The sequence below is a fragment of the Stegodyphus dumicola genome, chromosome 8 (assembly GCF_044657685.1).
Source record: "Stegodyphus dumicola isolate Sdum_Otavi_A_Nest chromosome 8, ASM4465768v1".
Lineage (NCBI taxonomy): Eukaryota > Metazoa > Arthropoda > Arachnida > Araneae > Eresidae > Stegodyphus > Stegodyphus dumicola.
Genome location: NC_140775.1, coordinates 33,303,563 through 33,328,493, shown reverse-complemented (window position 1 = coordinate 33,328,493; position 24,931 = coordinate 33,303,563). Strand labels below are relative to the sequence as shown.

The 24,931-nt window shown below is 33.1% G+C and overlaps 1 protein-coding gene across 3 annotated transcripts in view; it reads left to right on the top strand.

Annotated features, from left to right (window-relative positions):
- LOC118191324 (uncharacterized) overlaps positions 1 to 24,697 on the top strand; it is a 90,250-nt gene extending 65,553 nt beyond the window's left edge. For all 3 annotated transcript variants that reach the window (XM_085821724.1, XM_085821722.1, XM_085821723.1), the window contains exons 11-13: positions 838 to 962; positions 21,315 to 21,384; positions 23,832 to 24,697. In XM_085821724.1, coding sequence (XP_085677850.1) covers positions 838 to 962; positions 21,315 to 21,384; positions 23,832 to 23,948 — 312 coding nt within the window. In that variant the 3' untranslated portion in view covers positions 23,949 to 24,697. The remainder of the gene's footprint in view (positions 1 to 837; positions 963 to 21,314; positions 21,385 to 23,831) is intronic.
- The last annotated feature ends 234 nt before the right edge of the window (positions 24,698 to 24,931 follow it).

Below are 24,931 nucleotides of genomic sequence, written 5' to 3'. Positions count from 1 at the left end.
ATAAAGGTAACTATTAGTAAAACATAAATGTTACTATCTTCTTTCAAATATGTCCAACTATTATAAGTGTAAAATATTTAATGCTATTTGATAAATTACATAAAGTTTATTTTATTCTCTAACTTATTAATAATTACGTTAATTAATTCATGTTTAGTAATAATGCATACTACTTAGGGATCCATTTTTTTTTTTTTAGGATGGTATTACAAAAGTGAAATTCAGGCATAGAATAATATTTTTAATTGAATTTATTCAATTCCAATTTGCTAATAGGTCCTTAATTTTCTTCATTAATGGTCCTTAAAAGTACTTAATTTCTGTGTGCAGAAATGTGTATGAACCCTGGTATATAGATGGCATGCATGTCTGTGACTTAGCTATTGCGTACCGTATGCTGAGTCGATGGTGTCTACGATTGTGAAATAACAAAGATGATATTAAATTGGCCAACACTGCAAAAAGGGTGAAATTAGTTACCAAACAGAGATCAGAGATTTTTATATTGGATAATTGCTTTTGATCTGGGTAGCAGAAAATCATTTATGTACAGTATCATGGGTAGTACTCAAATGAAGCACTGCACATGTACACTATAAATTTCACCCACTGCATTTGTATTTTAGTATTAAACAGTGTTATAATAATAACAATAGGATTTTTTTTAAAGAACAGATTAATTATTTTCCCTGTATTTATTATTTGAAAAGTTAATTTGGTATATGTCCAAGGATCTAGAACGGATTGATGGCCACTATGTTTTAAGTAATCATAGATATACTAAATAAGATGCTATTGTTCAAAATGTTTTTTTCTCTCTTTTTTTTATTTGAAAAGGTTGAAGTGTATAAAAGTGACTTGAATCATGCAGTTCTTGCTAAAGAAGCAGCTCAAGAGGAAGCAGAAAAATTGTCTCAAGAACTGAACAACTTATATTCGTCACTTTCCCTCTGCAGCAACTGGTAATTTATTATTGCTTGTAAAATGTGACGTCTACTGTTTTCATTAACATTAAAAAATTTTGTTAGCTGTCAGCTACATTTTTTGTTGAGTATTTAATTTGCTGTTCTGTTTCTTTCAGTGATGTTATAGTAAGCAAAAAACATCAGAATATTGCTAGTCTTATATATTGCGGGATATTGTCTTATATGCATTGCTGCATTTAATAGAAAACCAGAATGTTTTTCTTTACAGAATATTTACTGAAACAATGAAATAATTACAGTGTTGCTGTTGAACTTAGTCCTTGTCCAATTTAAAACTAGTGCTTGACAAGTGTGTAGATACGTAGATACTGTAAGCTATATCAAAAGACAGACAAGAGGAACCATAATCATGAGAAACAAACAAATTTGCAAAATGATCCACTTTTAAAGCAGAGTATGCTGAAAATTGCAGCTAGATTATAAAGATTTTTGAGCTTATTCAGTATAATGACCAAATTTCCTAAATATCTGGCTTAATGCCTTGTATCAATCAATTCTTTTTTTTGGGGGGGGAGGGTAAACTGCCCAAAAGAACGCATGTGGGAAATCCAGTTTGAGATGATTACCTTAAGACAAAGAATTGGAGTGAGTTTCATATGTGGTGCAAAAGTTTTTTTGTTTTGTGGGAGCAATTCAAAGAATGAATTTTAAAAAAAGATATATTTGTGTGATAATTAATGTGAATGTTTTTTAATACTTTGATGTTATGAAGGATTTGCATTGATTTTAATGACTTTTCGTTTACACACTCTTTATATTGGGCATAGATTGTTTAATTTTTATTTCTATGTCTGTGAATGGATAAATTCTTACTGAACAAACCCTCACCAAAAACTTTGCTGAAAAAGATCGATTCAGTTCACTTACCAATCAATATAGCAAAATGTTTAGCTCTATTTTGTCATGCTTAATTCTAAACTGCTGGATAATCACAAAACATTGAGTAGTCATGTCTGTGTAGAATGCAGCTGCAAGCTACTTTTTGTTACTATATTTTTAACTGTGTTGCATATCTTTTTTATATTCGTTTAATTTGCTTATCTATGGAGTAATTAGTATGACTTAAGAAAAGTGATAATGAAAAGGATAAACAAATGTAAATTTTAATTTAGTTATGTTACGAAATGTACAGGCGCGGTAAGATGGCTTACCCACAAAGCAGTTTTAGGGTTGACATAAAATGGCAAGAGAATGCAGGGTTCACACATTTGGCGAGAAATCGCCTGTTTGGCGACAAAATTGGCAATATACCATGGACGGTTGGAGAATCTTCTGGAACGAATTCTTACCGGTTTGGTCCAGAATGTTCCCGAACACAAGCCGATAGCTATATAAACCATGCTGGTCTGCAGTCAGCAAGTATGCTTCATCGAGAGGAAGTGTGCGTCTCTTATCCAGTGACTGTGCCTCGTCTAGCGAGTCAATCCCTGCGGAGGTGATCGAGGGCAGCGAGTGCCGAGTGGGTCGTCGACTGCACCGAAAGAGTCTCGTGGTTAGTGCATCGTCGAGAGAGCGTGTTGAGCTCCGGAAACGACTGAACCGAGAGTCGGGAGCATGCTCTGTGTGTTGTCGAATGAGTCACGAGTTGTAGCGTGGAGAGTCTCGAGAGTATGTGGAGTTCTGAGAACAACCAAGCAGAGTCGGGAGCTGTACTCCGGAAAGCAGAGTAGGGTGCTTTGCAGGAAGCTATCTCCACCGTTATTGCCTGACAGTGTGAAGGCTGTGTCGCTGATTGTTTCAGCATGTTTATAGTAGATCTTCGACGACTGTAAAAAGTGTTATTGGAGCTGACCTGATTAACATTGGCCAAATAAAGTGTGTTTCGATACTTGATCAAGTGTCATCATTATTCACTCCAAATCTACGAACCCCATACGAACATGAAGGAAGAAAATAACGTAACAACTGGTATCAGAAGAAGAATTAAAGAAAAATGCAACAATTGGTGTCAGAAGTGGGATTTGGTAGTGAATGCCTGAAGAAAAAAACCATGGCGGAGGAAACAAAGACTTTGATGGACTTCTTAGCCGAGATGAGGGCTGAGATAAAAGCTGGATATCCAGAGATAAGAGCTGAAATGAAAGCCGGATATCAAGAGATCAAGGCTGAGTTGAAAGCTGGGCTGAAGGAGATGAAAGCTACACTGGAAGAGAAGAACGCCCAACAAGAATTAAATGTCGGCCAAGAAAAGGTGCGAGAGCAACTCCGACAGGTGAAAGGGGAGCTTACAGAAGAAACTAGAACCATAAAAGACGATGTGGAAATGAGAGAAGTGGTTTCTGAAGAATCAAATGATGAAGAAATGAAGAAAGCAGCTAATGAACTGTCTGAGGAAGATCAAGAAATGAAAGATGAAACAACTAACGGGATTAAACATAAAGAATGAAAACATAAAGAAAAAAAAGACGGGAAAATAGATTTTGATTCTCAAGTGCCTGAAGTGGAAGAAAGTGAAAATGTGATTGTTAAGTTCGTCGAAACTGATAGTGAAGTTATGAAGTCGCAGTTCGCAAATATTGAGCCATCTGAAAATGCATGTGATCCAGAGATGACAGAAGTTGATGTGCAGCTTCAGCAGTGTGCTCCAGTATTTCAAGAAAATTCACCCACTTTGCAAACTATGTGTGCGTCTCATAGTGCAGGTTTTGCAGACAAGGGCTTGATTGTGATTTTAGACAAGGATACTTGTGTTTGTAAAGTATCGGGTTCCGTTCATGACTGATGCAGAATTTGGAGCTGGTTCTCAGAAAAAGGGGGAAAATGTGCATGTACCAGCTGCTAAAAATACCGAGGTGAACTGTTATGTATGCTGCGAATGAACTACAGAATGGTGAACAAACTGTTTCACATCTCCCTGTGGATGAAAAGTCTGAAAGGACTGAATCTTCAGACTGTGATGCAAAACATAAATATATCTGAGAACTGCAGTGGAAAAGTATTTGACCCGGGTATAACTTAATGAAAAGACAGAACCTGAAATTCATTCAGAACTTTAATTTGTATTATTTGAAATTGTGATGTGCTTAATTTGTGTATATAACTTGTACATAGTGTAAATATTTGCTTCTCAATTTTAGGGGTACTCATAATTCTTGCACATGAGTTTTCTTACCTAGTTTCAGTGTAAAGTTTGTATGTAATGTAAATGTTTGTTTCTTTAGTTATGTTATTTATTTATATCTTATGTTTGTTTCATTATGTTTTGTTTGTATCGAATTAGGCTTCTGACCAAGGGTTGTACTGCCCGGGACGTGCAGTCCTTGGGAAGGGGCAGTGTTACGAAATGTACAGGTGCGATAAGATGGCTTCCCCGCAAAGCAGTTTTAGGGTTGCCATAAAATTGGCAAGGTTGCCACATTTGGTGAGAAATCGTCCATTTGGTGACAAAATTGGCGATATACCATGGACGGTTGGAGAACCTTCTGGAACGAATTCTTACTGGTTTGGTCCAGAATGTTCCCGAACACAAGCCGAAAGCTATATAAACTGTGCTGGTCTGCAATCAGCAAGTGTGCTTCATCGAGAGGAAGTGTGCGTCTCTTATCGAGTGAGTGTGTCTTGTCTAGCGAGTCAATCCCTGTGGAGGTGATCGAGTTGACAGCCGGGTAGCGAGTGCCGAGTGGGTCGTCGACTGCACCGAAGGAGTCTCGTAGAGTATTGCGGTTAGTGCATCGTCGAGAGAGTGTTGAGCTCCGGAAACGACTAAACCGAGAGTCGGGAGCATGCTCTGTGTGTCGTCGAGTGAGTCACGAGTTGTAGCGTGGAGAGTCTCGAGAGTATGTGGAGTTCCGAGAACGACCAAACAGAGTTGGGAGCTGTATTCCGGAAAGCAGAGTCGGGTGCTTTGCAGGAAGCTATCTCCACCGTTATTGCCTGACATTCTGAAGGCTGTGTCGCTGATTGTTCCAGCGTGTTTATAGTAGATCTTCGACGACTGTAAAAAGTGTTATTGGAGCTGTCCTGATTAACATTGGCCAAATTGGTGTTTTGATACTTCATCAAGTGTCGTCATTATTAACTCCAAATCTACGAACCCCGTACGAACGTGAAGGAAGAAAATAACGTAACAACTGGTATCAGAAGAGGAATTAAAGAAAAACGTAACAGTTAATATTAAATTATGTGGAATGTTAATTTATTTGGAGTAAAGCTATTTTGCAAAATGTATGTTTATTTCAAGTAAAAAATATTTAATGTTGGAAAATTATATAATGTATCTGAAAGACGTATTTCATTAACACTTGAAAGTTGACAGCTGTCATTTTGACAGTTTCACATATGATTACTTGTCTTTATTTGTGGGATCAGGCTGCTGAAGTTATGCGACTTTTCCTAATTTTACATGATATAATTTTGTCATTTTGCCACTAGACCATTAGACAGCGGGCTCTCGAGTAGCATGCCACTCGACAAGAAAAAGCAGATAGTGCAGGGCACTTGTTCAAATGTAAAGCAATCACATCTTATCCAGTCATACAAAGAGAACACCTAGGATACTACACAATGTTAAACTGAAAAAGATGAGCACAGAGGTGATTGTGCCCAGTTAGCATTCTAAAAGTTGTAACTGCAGAGGTGAGTCAGGAACAAGTTGTAGTCTAGAAAAGAGTACATTCCAAGGTCTGCCATTTGAAAGATGCAAAGCTGAATCATGAAGAAAGCATCTCGAAATCCTAGCTATTTCCAATTTAGCTGAATCTAATCACAATTTCACAAGGGGTTTCTGAAGAACAGAAGATCCCTTCCTGGAAAGAAAATCAGCCCTCAAAATACCACAGTGGGAGGGGATTCAGTATTAGGATCTGTTAGAAAAATTCTCAAGCAAAGTCCTGCATCTTAAGATGCGGGGTTCTGAACTTCTTTAATAGAAGAAAGAGTCTGTAGTGCAGAAACAGAATCAGAAAAGATCACAGCTTTTTAAAGTTTTATTGTATAAAAAGTTGTTCAGTTGATATAAGAATAGACTCCATCTCTGCATCAAAGTCATTTATGAAATTTCCAACCAGAATGTGAAAAAAAAAGTATGCTAAAGGTGCTAACTTTGGCACCCTGTGAAAAATCAGAAAATGAACCATTAGTACCCATGCAACCAGTTATCAGAAGGGTTTCAGTTATGGATGGTCTCCAAAGCGATCGCCTATAAGGCCTGAGGAGGAAGATCCGATATTCTAATTATCTGAGTTAGATCCCACCTTACATCGAGATCCATGTAATGAAGAGGGTAGGGAGGAATAAAGCAACTCAATCGACAAGTCATTAATAATTTAGTAACATTTAATATCATGGAGACATTGTATAAAACCTCTCTGAGTCTTCAAATTGCATTTTGAATTAAAATCTAAAACACCAAAAGGCAACCTTAGGAAGTCTAACTAGCTCATTATATAGAACAGTAGCCCTTCTTTGTATGACATTAATCAGGTCTCATTTTTGGTGAAAAACTGTAAGGCCAACACAGGGATCGTTTTAATTCCAGGAATAATGATTCTTTGAGCTTGGTTTTGAAAGACTTCCAAAAGCCTTATCACATTAGCAAAAGCAGAGGCAAGCACCTCATGCAATAATTTAAGACAGACGGGATATACATTTTGTAGGTTAAATTTAGGGTGTCTCTGCCACAGCTTCATTTAACACCAGCGAGCCTCTTGCGAATTGGAAGCCTTTTTTTTCCCTTTATTATTATATGCTCAGCATTTTTTTGGCAGGTAAATTTCTTGTCAGTAACACATCCCAAATACAGAGAAATGTCACTAGATTGTAGACTTTTGTTAAAATAAGTCAGTTCAGGAGTATATTGTTGATCCAAAATAATACGGACACGCATCATTAGGTGTGTAACTGATAAGAACATGAAGTTATGACGTATTGAAGAACACATAGGTTTAAAAACTGGTTAATATATAAGTTCCACTCTCCACAACATAGATCCTATCCATGACAATGTAATTATTAATTGATGTATATTTATTTTTCATACGGATTATTATGTAACAATTATTGTATAGATGAGATTGTCAATTTAGCATTGTAATATTACTATCATGGATTCAGTCAATGCCACTGGCGGTGGATGGTAGATTCTTTTCCGTCGCATGGATATATAACTCTGATCGGTGTAGAACCTTAGGTCAGAGGTCCATGCAACTGCATATCAGTATATTGTTTCTGATTAAACGTAAAAATTGGCAAGAAGTCTTATCAATGTTTGCCACCACTGACCAAGTCTCTAAAGAGCTGCTTTCAAGATTAAATTAAGTTTAGATAGTTCATCATTTGCCTTCCAGCATGTGCATATGGGCAAAATTTACGTCAGATTTAGTTTTTAATGCACATTTTTTGCATATCGAAGCTGAGACATCTAAAGGTCATTTCCATTCCTCCTTTCTACCCTTCCTCCTCTCCCCCCCCAGGCTTTTGTGTTACATGGCAGCTTTTCCGTAAAAGTTATGACACACGCGTGGTCGTGGGTGAAAATTCGGAAAATATTTTGTAATTTTGCGTTATTAATTGCCGTGTTTTATTTTAATTTGAATACATTTGGCTCTGTAAATTTTATATCGGTTTTCATGGCAAAAAAATATGTGCAACCAGCTGATTTTGCTCACATTCTTAAAGAGTTATCTGATGAAGACAAGGAGACCTTTGGATGGGATAACAATAGAGATTTCCATTCCTTATTTTTTTTTTTTCTATTTTTTAGAAATAAATAAAAATATTAAAGTTAGTTTAAAGTGCATTTTTGTAACCAGTAGGAAGTAAATTTCCTTGCAGAAGTAAGTAATGCTAAACTTACTTTTTTCCTACCAAGGTGTTTTCCTTTTTTATTGTCTATACTTGCCTTTCATGAATATTCAAATTAGCTTCGATTTTAAAATATCATTATAAATTTAAAATTTTCTATAATGAAATACATCATTGCATTTCCATCTCACTGACATAAGAACTTTAAAAAAATTAATTTACTTATATTTGAATGTGATATTATTTGTATTTTGCAATAATAAGATTAATATTTTATTTCTTAAAAAATTTATTATCAATATTCACTCATTTCTGTTGTCTTCCATGCCAAAAATTGTAAAATAACTGATGTCGTAAAACATACGACGTGCGCATGCTCATGTAAAATTGCCAAGCGTGCTTGCTGGAAGGTTAGTAAAGGTATTCCAGAGTACCAAGTCATTGGCCAACAATGCTACATTTATCAAGCCATCAGAAATTAAAGGTTAACTAAGATCATTAATACAGATATTAAACAAAATTGGGATCAGTACAGTGCCCTGAGGTAGCGCAGCTCTGCTTAAAGCTCGAGAGACAATCACCAAAATAGGTAGCACAAAACCGCTGTGCCAGAAAGTCTTTTTTAATCCACATTAACATCCTCCTACCAATATCCCATATTCTAGAACTTCTGGACAATTCAGTGTCTCTAAACAAAATCAAAAGTGGCTTCAAAGTTCACAAAGATTGCAAGAGCAGAATATCAGTGATTCAGTGAATCTTTAAAAGTTTGACTCAGAAAGGAAACCATTGGTTAGTAGAGTGAAATTTCCCAAAGCCCGCCTGGGCAGATTGTTTGATTCAGTGTACCAATTTAAACGAGCAATGTCATCCTCTCCATGACCTTTGGTGGGATGCTTATAAGAGAAATAGGTATGTAACTATTCAAAGCAGGTTTGTTTCTTTTAAGAATTGGTATCACAGTGGCCTTTTTCCAAATTACAGGAACAACTCCAAGCATCCAGCTATGATTAATTAAAAACAGCAAGGCAGTAAAAGCCTTGTCTTTAAAATGGTGTAGTAACTCAGGATACACTGATCAAGTCTCTCAAGAGCTGCTTTCAATGTTAAATTTAGATTGATTAAATTAAGTTATCCAGGACTCTTTCCAATATTAATTTGTCTGATATCCTCTTTAAATTCTTGCATATAAAAATTCCTATGGAAAATATCTGTAGTATAGTTAAATGGCGTAGAGCTAGAACGAAATCTCCCTTCTCACAATCCTTTGTCTTTTCTTAAGGTCAGTCCTCAATCTTTGTGTTTAAGAGTAAAAACAACTAAAAGCAATAGTTTAATAAATCTCTGTTGTCAGTTAAATGTCTTCTCCCCACTCTCATAGGTTCTTTAAGATTCACAATTGGTTTATTTTTTAATTTATTTTAAAATCTATAAGTCTTGTTACCATCTTTTATGTAATCAATTTTTTCCAATAAATTCATTAAAACACTTTCACTTTGCAATCAGAATTTCCCTCTGAAGAATAGCAACAGATTTTCTCCAGTTCTAAATGTGCAAGATTCTTAGATTGCTTGGCAGTTCTGCAGGCCTTTGAAGAAATGTTGTAAGGAATCTAATCTTTCATTCCACAAAGGTTTAAGTTTAAATTTTCGTCTCCTAGGAATCCATTTTTGAGTACAAGAAGAAATAGTTTCTTGAAATCTGGAGAGCGCATTGTCAATTGAAGAGCAACTTTCTGTTGGAATTAAAAAGTCATTTAGAGATTTAAAAGTATGTCAAGTTTTTGTCTAAAAGCTCCCCCAATCAGCTTTTTTAAAGTTCCATCTGATTTTAGTGTCTTTAAGGTTTTTTTGTAAACAAAGTTTGCTTTGGGATATTGATCCTAGTGATAATGATATGGTGTCTCGATCTGGAATCATAAAGAATTTCTTTGAAAGCCCCAAGAGCAATATCAGAAGACATCAAAGCCAGGTCAGGATTTCTACCATTCCCATTATAATGTAAATAAGTATGTACATCAGGCAAAGGTCTTAAAATAGTTTCTCTTTTTACATGACATATATATATATATTCTTATATATATATATATATATACATACAAGGGCTATTCATAAAGTAACTTAAGTTTCAGTACTGCATATCAAGAGATAGTGCTAGTATTTCCATCTTGGTGTCGGAAAGTCTACTGAATGCTTACACATCGGGTCATAATTGTTGATGGCATGTCTTACCTCTGCTGTGTTCACTATGAATGTTCAAAATATGTGCGGCAATAGAAAATCCCACCAGTTGTGAAGTGTGATCAGTGATTAGATTTTTGTTGCCAAAAAACTGAGACCAATTGAAATTTATAGGGAACTTCGTACGGTGTATGGCAACGAAGTAATGAGTGAAGCCAGAGAGAGACAATGGTGCATCATGTTTAAAAATTGCCACACAAATTTTCATGAGGAAGCACGAAGTGGACTGCCGAGCATTGTTAATGCTGAACTCATAAAAAAGTTATGAAAAGATTCACGAAATGTACGACCTCACAGTTTTGGAGCTCTCATTAGAGTTTCCTCAAATTTCACGAACTTTGTTGTTTGGTGATGTAACTAGCTCTAGGCTATCACAAGTTTTGTGCCAGATGGGGACCAAAACTCTTCTCAGAAGACCACAGAAAGCAGCGCATGGCAGCAACTTTGACGTTTTTTGAGGTGTACCGGGGACAGTGAATCACTTCTTGATCGTGTCATAACAGGAGACGAGACTTAGGTAAAATTCGTCACTTGTGTGTGCTTGCTTGCAACACAGCATTTTGATGATGAGGAACTGCATGCAGGCGTCCATGCATGGTTGAAGTCTTAGGCTAACAAGCTCGTGTACTATTATGATAAGTGTCTTAATTTGTACGGAGATTATGTGGAAAAATAACTGAATAATGTGCCTTTCTAATCTAAGCAATAAAAAATGTTTAAAAATGTTTATTTTCATTTTTTTTTTTTTTTTTTAATTCGAAAATGCTAAGTTACTTTTTGAATCTCCTATGTTTATTCTTATATATAATTTACTTATTAATGGATTATTGAGTATGTTATCTCCTTTAATAAAGTTAGTAGAATGTTAGTTGAATGAAGTAACTTACTTATAAGCATTTAAATGAATCCTGAAAATTTTTTTAAATGAAACATCAATTTAAAATCATGAAAAAAAATTTTAAATGGAAACTTTTAAACTTGACAAATGACCAAAAAACCAAGTAATTATCATCATTGATCGGAAATTGGTTGACTTTTCAAGGGGAACAAACTAAACCTCGATTAATTAACAATAATAAATGCAAAGGTGTTTCATCTTTTACTCAAGTAAAATTATGGTGTCAAATTGGTAAAGTTAAGCCAAGTATGTAGATTTTAAATGAGATGAATTTATGTACTATATAGAATTCATTATGAATGGGGAAGTTCCGTTAATTTTATAAATTTTATTAATATCATGATATATTATTGTTAGAGTAGTAGTAATAATTTCTCACTAAATAAAGTGTCTCCTGTATATATGAGAACCTATAATCCACCTTCACTTTCCTGTAGTATTCTGGTAATACATTTTATAATGGTAATATTTTAATGCCATAAAATTAACCCTCAAACCAGTTAAGCATTTAACCAAGAAACCCGGAATATTCCAAAATTGCCATTAAAAGATGCATCGTCTTTGTTTTAATGCCAAACCCTGGTACTATATATCTGGATTTATGTACTTTTAAAATATTGCCCTAATTTCTTGGACATATTTTAAAATGCATGTATGTGTATCTTATTAAACACATTACAAAAAATATTCTAGGCTGTATAGTGTGTAACCTGGCCTGTTGGAGGATTAATAAACTGCAATGGATGAAGTCAAAAAACTATATTGTTCTTTCACAAAGAATGATAATTTTGAGACTGCTGTAAAAAAAACTGTCATTGAAAAGTGCTTTTTCACTTTATTTAGTCAAACAGTATTTGAACAATCCTGTGGATGCCCTTTTAAGCGGGTTATATTCTCTTTGTCTGTATCAGTGGAGTAGCGAGCATAACTGGCGCCCGGGGCAAAATACCTTTTTGACGCACCCTTTCCCGGAAAAAAAAACCACAGTGATATGATGAAAATCTTGTTTGGAGACCATTTGTCGCCCCTCTGCGAGCAGCGCCCAGGATATCATACACCCCCTTGCCCCCCCCTCGCTACACCACTGATCTGTATGTTGAAGATAATTTTTCTGTTGAGAGTTTATAAAATGTCTCAAATATTTTGGCTTGAATTTTTTTCAGTGGTTGATTTTTCAAAAATCTAACTTTTTGAGCATAGAATAAATTTTAGGAGATGCTTTTAAAATAATTATGAAATTGTTCTGTAATGCTAAACAGAGTTTATTTATCTTTCAAAAATATTGGCTAGTTATACAAATCCTTGTAGCCATTCATCATTGTAAAATTTTAATCTTGACTGAAACAGGTCTCCAAAAACACAAATACCCAAGTAGTTTTTGTTTTGTGTAAAAATCTACTTTTTAACAGTTTACCCATTTTCGTATGAGCTCAACTTCACATTTAACAACATTAACTGATTTAAATGTTGCAATTTTAAGAAAGAGAATTCCCGAATTGACTTGATGATTAACTTAATACAGAAAGTACAGTTAGTTGCCAGTTTCTGTACATGATATACTGTGGCACAGTAGGGAAGGGAGTTGTATACTATCCATAAGGAGTCGAGTATATGACTGGTGTGGGTGGGCTAGTTATATCTTTTTATATGTCTTTTACATTTTGGCCAGTAACAATCACATGGGAAGTAATCAAAAATGTTTTTCCTTTCGTCTAATTTCAAATTTAAAGTGTTGTTTTTCCCCCTTTTTTTAAATTCATATTCATAATACAGTCAAAAGTCTTTAATCCAGACTCGTTGGTTCTTTGGCGATTCCGGATTATCGGTTTTCCAGATTATAGATCATCAGTTTAAATCTGGTAAGATGGCATGCAGAAATTATAAAATTAAAAATGTGAAACCATAATTTATGAAATAAAGGGCAATTGTGATCTAAAGCGTATCAAAATTTACAAAAAAAAAAAAGCTTAATATTTATTTGTTTACTGTATTAAACATTTCTTTCAACGTGCGCATGCGTAAAGCATACATTACGCATAGTCGAAATTAAAAAATTGCAACCAAAAAACTATTTGATGTGTATTCGTGATATTTATAATGATGAGGAATTTGATTTAAATCATATCACAGATGGAGTACATCGAGATGAAATACTACATTTAGTAAGGAATTATAAGCCGAAAAAAATAAAAACATCTGCTCTGAAGATAAGGATAATGCTGACAGATCAACTTCCAGTTCATTGCGCGCCGCAATGTTCCGCCCCCCTCCCTTAGAGCAGCGTGAAATTGATAAACAGATTTCGGAATGGTTAGAGAAACAAAGGATATGCCTTTATCCATTTTTTGCAACAATTCCAATTTTTGTTTGATGGACATTGAAACATGCTTTTACTTTGTAGATCCTTTGGCAGCTCCAGAATCGGAAATTCTTTTTGATATAATCGAAAGTTCAAGCTTATTTTTATAAAATTACTCTAACAGTCTGCAAAAAATAATAAGCCGGATCCACTTAGAAGATTAAGGAACAACGCAATCTGCAACATTAACTGAAATAGATAATTTTAGCTTAGCTAATACCGTCCGTTATACATTAAACGCTCATGCATAAACATATTATGCACATGCGCAGAAAGTTTGTAGCTTTGAGGTCCAGATTATAGATCATTCCAGATTATGGGCATCCGGATTAAAGACTGTAACAGTTTATTATTATTATTCATTATTGATAATTTTTTCAAATACCAGACTATATCATCATTTACAACCAGTAAGGCACTTGCCACAGGTTGTGAACCACTGGTCTAAAGCATTATTTTGATGGCATTGTGGAAAACAAGCTGAAAAATGTTTAAAACTATCCAGTAAAATGCTACTTCAAAAGCACTTCTATATATCTTCTTTCCTGGCAATAATTTTTCACTTGAAAGCAATTACTTCTAAAGCACCTGCTTGTTTTATCAAGTGATCATAGACAAAAGAGATGTGTTGGAATGGAGGGGAATACTCTTCAGTGTGCCAACGAACATGAACTGTAGGGGGTCTTACAAATGAATAAATTGTGCAACTTCTGTGTGAATAATTTTTGTGTAGATAAATTACACTAAAGATGAAAATTCTGACTAAGTGAATCATGCAAAAGACCAAAATGTCTTCAGATTCAATTTCATTTAGTAGAGATGGAAATAAATCTGAATGAAAATAAATATTTAAAAAGGATGAAGATTTTGTTCCACAAAAACTTGAAATATTGGATAGTGATTTTGAAGTTGATGGAAAAACATAACAGTACATACATAAAATGTTATGTACGGTCCCAGAAAGTGAACCTGTGAATGTACTTGCTAAAAATAAATGGAAATGAAAAATATTTGAAAGGATTTTGACATCCTAGATTACTTTTTATGTGGCGCCTTCTAAGAATGAAGTTGCAAGAAATGGTAAAATAGCCAAAGAAGCCATTTTCTTCATCATCAACACACATTAATGAAATCTGTTGGTATAATGCCTTGGGCAAAGAGAAATATGGAAAATGACAGAGTTTGTGGTTATTTATTGATAAACTAATGAGAATGATAATAAAATAATCAAATAATGATAATAAATGATAATAAAAATCAAAGCTTGACAATTTCTGAATAATAACTGATCAGTTATTACTGACTCCTGCTTACAAGTACAATGATTATAATTTTCTGTATATCAGTGCAAGAAGAACAAACACCTCTAAATACTGAGTACATTTTTTTACCAAAGTTTTGATGTTACAGATAATGCCAATGAATGTTAGAGAAAATTCCTTTACAATGTTGTAAAAGGCCCTTGGACAATGATTCGAGGATGCCTGGCATTACCTTGTGGAATGCTATTGTATATAATAATGAGGTCACCTTTAGTTATCATTTAGTCATTTTGCCCAACCATCACTACGTCGATGACATCTGGAACCTGTTGTAGTACCCATGCTGTCAGACTGGCAGGTTTTATTTTTTAACATGATAACGCTAGTCCTCACATGTTGCTATCAACATTCTTTACAACATGGTAACCCTTCCATGGCAATCCCTAGTTGTTTAACCTCTCACCCATTGAATACCTTTCAAGTCGGGCAGGACAGCATTAGATGCTGGCGTGCGTACATGCCAGACCACATTTCCACATGCATTGATGTCTGAAGTAACCTTATGCCATATTAATCAGTAACAGTTTTGAATTGCTCTTGCCGCAGCAAATGATGTTTCTGTTTCTCTAATTGTTATCACATTTTTCTTCATTTTTTTCCCTATATTTCTGAATGGTGCACTAGGTGAAAGGGGCTCCCAGACCAAAGAATTTGAACTGGGAGAAGAAGTAAAGCTTCAACTCTGCGGAGAAAAATTCAGTCTTGAATGTATAAGGCATCAACAAACTTTACAGGCATAAAGGTAGATCTTGAAATTTATCTATGAAAGTGATCCTGCCGGTAATATCTGAGAGCCGGCAGTTTTGAATTACATTCATAGATAAATTTCAGAGCACTATATTGAATGGGTTAAAAAGTGAATTCTTTACCTAAAACTTATTCATATTTCTTTAATCTTAGAAATATGTTTAAGTCCCCAGCTTTAATTTCATTAAAAGTCCATTTCACGACATGAGAAGGTAATAAAAAAGTCATATGTAATAAGCAATTGAATTGGAAACTCTCATTGGAACATTTTATTTTAAAATTATAACTCAAATTATTAAAGAAATCAGAAATATTTGAAAGTATCTCAGTACAAAGTTTTCTTATGCAATGCAGATTATCTGCTTTACTTTTAAGAACTAATGGATGCCCAAGATTTCTAAAAAGCAAACTTTATCAAATCCCTTAAATTTTAACAACAAAATAACATCTAACAGAAGCAATTCCAAATTAACTCTTATTTTAAAACCTAAATCTTACTCAGAAAGAATTAAAACACTATAATAAAAATGTTTTCGAATTCTTTTGCACAATGAAAGAGCTCGAAAACATGTTCTAAATTATCCTAATTAACATTTCTTATTAACAACTTGCTGTAATTCTACCTATGGCTTAGTGTGTTTACATTTCTGATCCTCTGTCAGCTGAGAGGTAAGAATCAGTTCCATGCCCTTCATCTAAAACCAAGCAATCAAGGACATGGTCAGTGTTCAGGAGGGTGACCACTGCGAAGGGTTGCATAAGCACTATGTTGCACGTTTTTTTTTAAAATTATTTTAATAATAATAAATGTTATATCTATGAGTTTATTTATGGAAATATGTTATCTTAGGCATTTAAATTATCATAGAAAGCATAATTCAGTATAGTATTACATCAGGACTTAGAAGAGAAGGGTTAGCTCATAGAGCTTTTTCCCCTGAATCAGAAAGTGAGAAGTGATGACATAGTCATGTTGACACTGAGCGCGCAGATGCAATTCACTGCTTGAAAATTAGCGTTGTTGAACCAGCATTTGAAATGAGCTGTGTGTGAAAGATAGCTATAATTTGGAAGAGACAATGTTACTGCTTTATGCATTTTAGACTGAACCATTAAAAAATTTAATAATATTCAATTTTAAAATAATAGATAAAATGTGCTACTCCTTTAACATAAAGTTCCGTGTTTTTTTTTTTTTTTTAATTTTTATTTGCAGGTTTTTTATTTAATGAACGTTTATTTCTAATCATTTCTTTATCTGCATGTTAACTGAGAGAATTTTTATACTGCTTCTAAGATAACTATAATAGCATCTATTTAAATTTACTCAAAAAACAATTTTACATTGACATAGTTTTAAACATATATGACATATATGGCAACATTTCTGCTGACCTACTTTTGATTTTTTGCCTAATTGTAAATTTTACATTGTTATAATTCTCTTCCAATTCAATATAATAATAGATAGTTTTTAAATAATTTTGTAATACTTATATCTATATTACAATTAAATAAATGTATCTAAGATTGTTACCTTAATTTTGACAAAATAGCCTTACTCAGACTACCTAATACGGTTATTTAATATTTCAAAAGTGTGAGTAAAGGAAGCAAGTCTTTTTATGCCAAATATTTTGATGTTTTATACTATTATATTTTATCTAGAATGCTAATCTAGCACAAGATCTAATCAATAATTAGTTACAAAGGATACAATAAGAATAACTGTAACAAGTACTTAACAAAATTAGTTTGTTAAATACTTGTTATACTTGTTGGTACTATTTTGGTACTATTCGTAATACCGAAGATGTTATCGATTAACTCATAGAAGTCAGATGCTCTTTTTGATTTCCTCTGGGGTGGAGTATACCTTTTGCGGTACTTTTTGAAAATAATGTTTTCTCTGGAGCGACTTTTTGTCTCTCGTTTCCCTTGACCATTAAATAATTCGGTTTTAGTTTGTGACACAATTTGATTTCTTCTCAATCTCTATTTAAAACCTCTTTAATAATATCAAAATTTAAAACAGTTCCATCTTCTAAAATAAATCCTTTATCTAAAACGTGGTTTCTCAGTAATTTGAGGCAGAGCACGAAATGAGACCCCTGATTAAAACAAACTGCACATTTTGAAAAGAATCGAGAACTTGGTCCAGTTTAGAGTCAAAGCGGAGTTTTCAATCTATATGCATTTTGTCGAAACTGAGAACGCATATTTTTTCTACAGAATGCAAATATTCGCCTCTTTCCTTCTTTAGAGTAAGATCATCACTTTGAATTCTTGGACTACACTAAAATTTAGTGCACTATTTTTTTAATTTGCTAATACTAGGTAAAGATATTCCAGTTTTTTTCTTAATTTTTTTTTCTTTCCAAAAATCATAGCTTTAAGATGACAGAGCTCTTATGACAATGCAACGTGAAATATCTTCACTAGTCCACCTGATTTTTTCAGTAATACATTAATCTGCATCTTTATAAAAATAGGCTTTAGACATTTTTTCAAATTCTCCGATTTGTGCTTCCCCCCCCCCAATTTCACTATTTGAGATTTTAATTTCTGATACCAATTTCTGTCTAGATGTCATCCACCTTCTTTGCCGCTGAACAAACAGTCTAAAAATTTTTGTTCTCTATTTTTCAATACTTTAATACAATTTTCTAAGGATATTATTTTGTTCTTCAAATTATCAATGCACTCTTGTTTATCCTTAAACTTAGGGCATTCAGGAATATCTACATTTTCATTTGTGAGTTTCAAAATCATTAAAATTTGATTTATTATTGTCATCATCAATTTTGATTTATTATTGTCATCATAATTTACTTTCGGTACAGCATTCCATTTCAACAGTTTCTTTTTGTGGCTATCCAAACAAGGGATTTTTCACATCATCTTCATAAACATTGCATAGAAAATGTTTGCTGCAGATTTTTATGCTCTTTACATTAATAGAATCTTGTCTTTGACATTTGTGTATCCATTCTTTCGTCAAAAGCAGTATCTCATTTGGATCCTTTGGTCGTATGAAATAAAATCTCATCCTTTTGTACTTCTGTAAGTGCTACGGCACGTTACTACAGCGCAAAAAGCCACATTACGTAAGCGGTACTTTACAATATAGAATTTAAAATAAAAACTGACTAAAATTACATATATATAAATTATTTTAAATATATACATTATTAGAAAACAGATATATATATGATTAAAATTAATTTGGGATATGTAACCTCTAGAAAATTGTCTTGCAGCTGAATGAAACTACAGTTTTAAACGTGAGAAATCAGAACAGCTGGCATCACAGTGACGTCAGATTACTGCCTGTTAAGTCCCCCCCATTAGGCTCGCATCGGCGAGAAGTCGAACAAAGAAATGAGCTAGCCCTTTCTATTTATCCCTGGTATTACATTAGAAATATTAATATAATAGTAAACATTTATTAAATATATAAATGTGAAAACGAGTAATCGTAAATTGAACAATTTTTTCTGTAAAGTAAAAAAAAAAAAATCGTATGTCAAATACTTTGCAAATAAGGATTTTAAATATAAATACAAGCTAATTCTCAAATAGCAGATTTATGCTTCATACTTATATTTCAAATAGAAGGAATTTTGCCAGCACCCTGCATGTTTGCTTAACCACATGCTGGCTTCAGTTCAAAAGTCGCTTGAGGATAGTTAGGCTGGTTTACATTATGTGAGCTTGCTTTCTTCTCCCTTTCATATTCTTGGTTCAGACCTGGCTAGCATGAGGCTGCCTTTCCACAGTTAAATGTCCCAACCTCTAGAGGTGATCCAAGGAAGCATAAGCCCCCAGTCAGCCCAGGGGGACAATTTTTATCTCACAAAGTCTGGGTAATTGCACACTAAGTCACAGTGATGGACAGCTATGCATCCACCTAAAATATCTAAGAACACTTGTTTGACTCTGCTAAGCCTGAACCTCTGTCTAGGTAATAACGTAGCCTGAATGCCAGGATTGCTCCCAGTTGGCCCCTAGGGGGGAGGGGAATATCCCTGTTTCATTTTCTCAGGTGCATGGATTTTTTTTTTTTTTGTTTGTTTGTTTGTTTGATAATGTGTATTTAGATGGGCTCTGTTTAATAATGCAGTGAACATATGCTAAGTGTTTCTTTATATGCAACTTAAATATTACATGAAAATATAAACAATGAAAATAGCATGAAAAATTATTTACTTTAAATTTTTAGTCATGAAATAAAAAATCTATAAGTTGAAATAGTTACTATGCCGTTTTGTATAAACAGGCAAACAAGGTGCATTCATTTGTATAAGTTTAATGCAGGAGGCAAAATTTGAAATACAATATCTTATCAAAACTCTTTTATTTCGCCCTCAAAATAGTTTCCGGTTTTTTTTTTTTTTTTTTTTTTTACTTTATCATCAACTATTTATCTTGGGTTGTGCAAAAGTTTGCAGGAATATTCTACATTCTCAGAATTGAGGGCAAATATTTTACGCTTAGGAATAATGTCAGAGAAATGTTTGTTAAGTGATATCTCTGCATTTACTGCACTGAATTTGAAACTTTTTTTTTTCAAATGGACTGTTAAAGTAAACATTATATGTGTTTATACATGTTTAATCTTGACTCAAGTACTGTATGATATGAGACATTACACTATAGAGGGTGTTAACACATTTTTAGAATGATTTCAGGGTCATTTAATTAATGTGAAAAAGTATTTTTTGAAATGTTGATCTGATAGCCTTTTTTCTTTTTATTAATATTAGTCTGCATTGATATTTCCATGGCACCAGAACTTTTCATAAAATTTCAAAGGATATTGATTTTATTCCTTTCCACTATTTTCCAGAGTCCATCAATCATGGTGGGTTTGCTCTTAGAAAAAAAATTTTTTTTTTGCTTCAAGATACCAAAATAAAATCCATAAATTAGTTCAAAAGAGAAATGTCAGTGGATTTCACAGGAATACATTGAAAAGTTATATGTTTATCAGTCTTTATTTTTTCAAGGAATGTAATGGTATTAAGTCTGGCTTGTTATGTAGTTTGGATGAAGCTTTGCTTTTGAAAGTCATTGAGATAAAAGAAATTGGATTTCTTCTGTAGACATAAAACTTTCTCTGTGTAGTACATTGAGTTGATTTTAACATTTTCTTCCACTTTTCTTAATTTCTCACTGTAAGAGTGTCCTCTGATGATTATAAACCCCTCTCATAAACTTTCTTTGCTTTGATAGAACCAGATTGGTACCTTTTTTTTTCTTCATTATCAAAAATAAATGGACCTTTTTTGTTGCAATCAATCCCTTGCTTCATCAAGGATCACAATGTATTTCCATTTATCTCTGCTAAATAATTTTCATACAGAGTTCTACAAATTGTTCTGTGTTCTGGCATGTCACTCAACAAAATGGTCCAGCTGGTGAACATTATATTAACTTTTTAAAATTATAAATCTGTGTTTATTATTTTACTTATTACTGCTACAAATGTATATACAGACTTTGATTTCTGCAGCATTAAATTTTTCTCTTGTTACTGACGATTTAACTTTAGAAACATTAGAAAGACTATGTAGCTTTTTCGAGTGATCATTTAGAGTCTTCTTTCCATGTAGAAATAATGACTGACAGTTTATTTCCTATCTAGCTAATAATATTGCTTATTTTGCACTTGAAATTTTAATAATGTAGCAGACAATATTTCTACTTCAAATAATCTGTTGTGAGAATTTTGTTTTTACAAAACATTTGCTTTCTTTTAATTCTGTATTGAGATCATTCTAAAAATGTGCAAACATCGCCTCTGTTTTGGAAGTTTTTCCACATAGTCTATATTTGTGAAGTTTTGACTCAAGGAGAAAATTTAATTATGAAATTAAAAAACAGAGTTTTATAATTATTGTGGTTTTAGACAGGACACATGTTGTAAAAAAGCTAATCTGCAGCACAAATGTTGAATAAATTTTTATATATTTACTTTGATGATATGTTTTTTTAATATGTTTTCAATATATGTTTTAGTGATGCATCCCGAGCCATTTCTGATTTAAGATCTCATAGTAGACTGAAAGTGAAAATAGGAGGCAAAAAGGTGAGAATCAAATTAATTTTATTTATTTTACTCTGATTACTACTTTCATTGCTTCTTTAACATTTTGATGTTTATTAGTGCACAGTTATGATAACCAGAAATTTTAAAATATGTATGATTTCATTTGCTCAGGCCGTTGAAATTTTTAATCAGAAAAGATTTTTAAAATTAGGAAAAAGTTTCTTCAAACTTAGATTAGTCGTAAGTATTGGAGAATTTCTTTCCTATAAATATCTGGTTGTAACAAAAGTTTTCAACCAAAAAACGTTCTTAATAAAGTAAAAGAAAACATGAAAGCAGTACCTTTAGTGTGGGTAGTAATCACCAACCAAATCTATGATTTTCTGCCAACATTTTGGTAGTTTTTCAAAGCCCTTGGCCCAGAAACATCGTGGCATGAGTCCAAAGTTAGATCAATCTCATTTCCGATGTCCTGTGCAGAATGGAAGATAGCACCAGCAAGATGTAGCTAGAGGTGTGAAAAAATGTAGAAGTCTGAAGGAGCAGTGTCAGCGCTATACTGGTTGGTGTGGCAAAAGATCCCATTTGAGTTCATACAGAGTCCAATGGCTGAATGCAGACACATGTGGTCTTGCATTATCTTGATGGACATTACCTTTTTGCGCCAGAACTCAATTCGACGTTTTTCCTTAATAGCAGCGTCAACATGGACTAGCATCTCGCTGTACACCTTACTCTCAAGGGTTTTACCTTTTTCCAGATACTCTTTGTGGATAATACCACAGCCATCCCACGAGATACTAAGCATGATCTTTTTGTTAGTCAGGTTGTGCATTGCGGCACTGCCGGTGGGCTTATCAGGCTCAGACCAACCCTCTTTTTGGCCTGTGTTGTTGAAGTAAATCCACTTTTTGTGACAAGTGAATATCCAGTTTAGAATTTTGTCCTTGCATTAATATTTGAGCAGATTAGTGCAGGCTCAAGTCTGTCTGTCCCTATCTGCTTGAGTCAGCTTATGCAGCACCCAGTGATTGAATTTGTACATCAAGTTTATGCAGTGCATAGCACAACTAAAGGGCCATTCCCACTGGGATTTATCTGAGCTAACAGAGTCAGTTCCATGTATCGAATAGCTTCCGCTATGCCTGCAATTCAGATTTTTCAACTTGCTACCCTATGGGAAAAAACTTGTTTTGGAGATGGGTCGACTGCGTCAGTTGTCTCTGTAAGCTCAGATAAACCAAATTGGGAATGGCCCTTAATATACATGGCACATAACATCTAACTCCTTAGCTAGCTCTCAAGTGCTTGCATACTGTTCTTCTTTCTCAAGTTCTTGTGGGTGGACATCATCAATGTCAGTAGGCCGGCCAGACTGCACATCTTCAATGTCATAGTCCTTGTTTTTGAACTTTTGGTACCAACTTTCACAGTATCATATGATACAACAGTAGTACCTAAAGCTGTACACATGATTTGGTTACATTTTGTAACTGACTTTTTGCAACAGAACTAGAAGTAAATGATAACATGATAGTTCCATTTCAGACACCTTAATGGTAATGGTAATGATGTTTTTTTTTACAAATTTCACATCACAATATTATAAAACTAGTCTCTTTCTTTCAAATGCTATAAATCGTTTGAAAAAATATGATTAAACATGCCAATATGAACCATTTGCGCAGATAATATTTGTGGTGACGAGGAACTTTCATTAAAACGTACTTTTTTAATCCATTTAATGAAAGTATGCAATTGTTTCTTTTCTTTTACATGATGGCAGTGTTTTATGTTATCAGAATTTTTTACATATTCAGATTTTCGTAATTTCTAAAGTGCATTGGCTGTCAGTTCTTTAGAATAAGTATAATTTTATGCAGACGTATGAAGCATTTTCTAATTTACCAGACTCAAGTTGCTATGTTCTATCCTGTTCCATGGTTGTACATTTTGTCTGTAAATTTCTGTTCTTTAACTTAAATCTGTTTACATTTTTCATAATTGAAAGAATACCCACATTAATTGAACTCTTTTTTTTTTTTTTTTTTTAATCAAGAATTAATGATGTTTTTAAAATATCTTACACTTTTCTGACCCATTTATAAACATTTCTTTAATTTTAATGTGAAGAATTTATTTTTAATCATATAAAATTGCTTTAGGAACTAAAAAAATAAAACACAAAAAGGATACAGACAACTTAATTAACTAAAACCTTCAAAAACTGGTGTAAAACTGGTTCTGTTTATACTGTTGGTATTGTTATGCATTCAAATTCAGTCTAATCTTCCATATAGCAGAAATTATTCCAGATTTTACAACAGTTGGAAAATATTTGTGTTTTTGTACAAATTAAACATGGACATTGATAAATTTGAAATTGTCTTCAAATTGTGAAATAATATTTTTAGTTATAAAAACATGTATCGGTAAGCTTTTTTCAAGTTACCTTTGTGCTTTCAGTTTATGTTTTTACTTTTCAGGGAACTTCAAATGCAGAGCAAAGCAGAATTATTTTGTGCCCTGTATGTTCATTTGGATTCACTGATCTTAAAGCTGCTGAAAATCATGTAAACAGTTGTATTGATAAAGCACAATAGACAGAATGTTCTTACCATCTTCATTATTTTATTATTAATTAAGTAATCTTTCTAAAAGATATGTATTATGTATACGTTTTATTTTATACTAGCTTCCATTGCCTTTTAATTATTATGGTAAAAATATATTTTCATATCAGTTACTATGTATTTTTAAAGGGATTATAGTGTTTAGGAAGAACATAACAAAAAATATTTTTGTTTATTTTATTGAACAAGTCTTTCCTTGTAATGTATTTAGAGAAATATAAAAGAGGTATAAACTTAAGCATTTTAATAACCTCATTGTTATTGTTAAATGCTAAAACAAAAATGTATTTGTTTTCTTGAAGAATCAGTTGTTGTTTTTTCATGAATTTATAAATGAACTTTTGTGCCAAATAAATAATTTATAATATTCTTTTTGACTATAAATTTGAACACATAAACAGTATTTTGTACAACGGTATTACAGAATTTTGAGTATTTAAAATTATTAAAAATAAAGTATTAAGTAAATTTTCAATATTAAATGTAAATAAGCCCTGCTTCATGCATATTTAAAAGTTGTATAATCCTTCCAGTTGCTTTTGCATTATGCAAAAATGCCTTTGTGCTTTATATGCCGATGTTCATGTAAAATATTCACCTATTCTTTGCAGTTTGTAAAATAATGCCATTTGATTAATGATTTATAGCTTGATTCATGTGTAATAAACATTATGTAATACTTTACTTTTGCTATTAAAATGTGAACACAAAACTTGGAATTAATTTATGTTCATTCCTTACTCAAATTGTGTGTGTCTAAGCTTCACTGAAACACTTCATGGATTATCTCCACTTTTTCTTCAAAAATTTATGGCTGCTCAGGACTTTCAATTACAATCCCAGTAACCTAGATTTAATCTAGGTTTGTTAGTTGAGAAATTATTTGCAAATAAGTTTATATTTTCATTAGAAATGGCAAGAATTTTTCAGGCTTCAAATTCCAACTTTTGGTT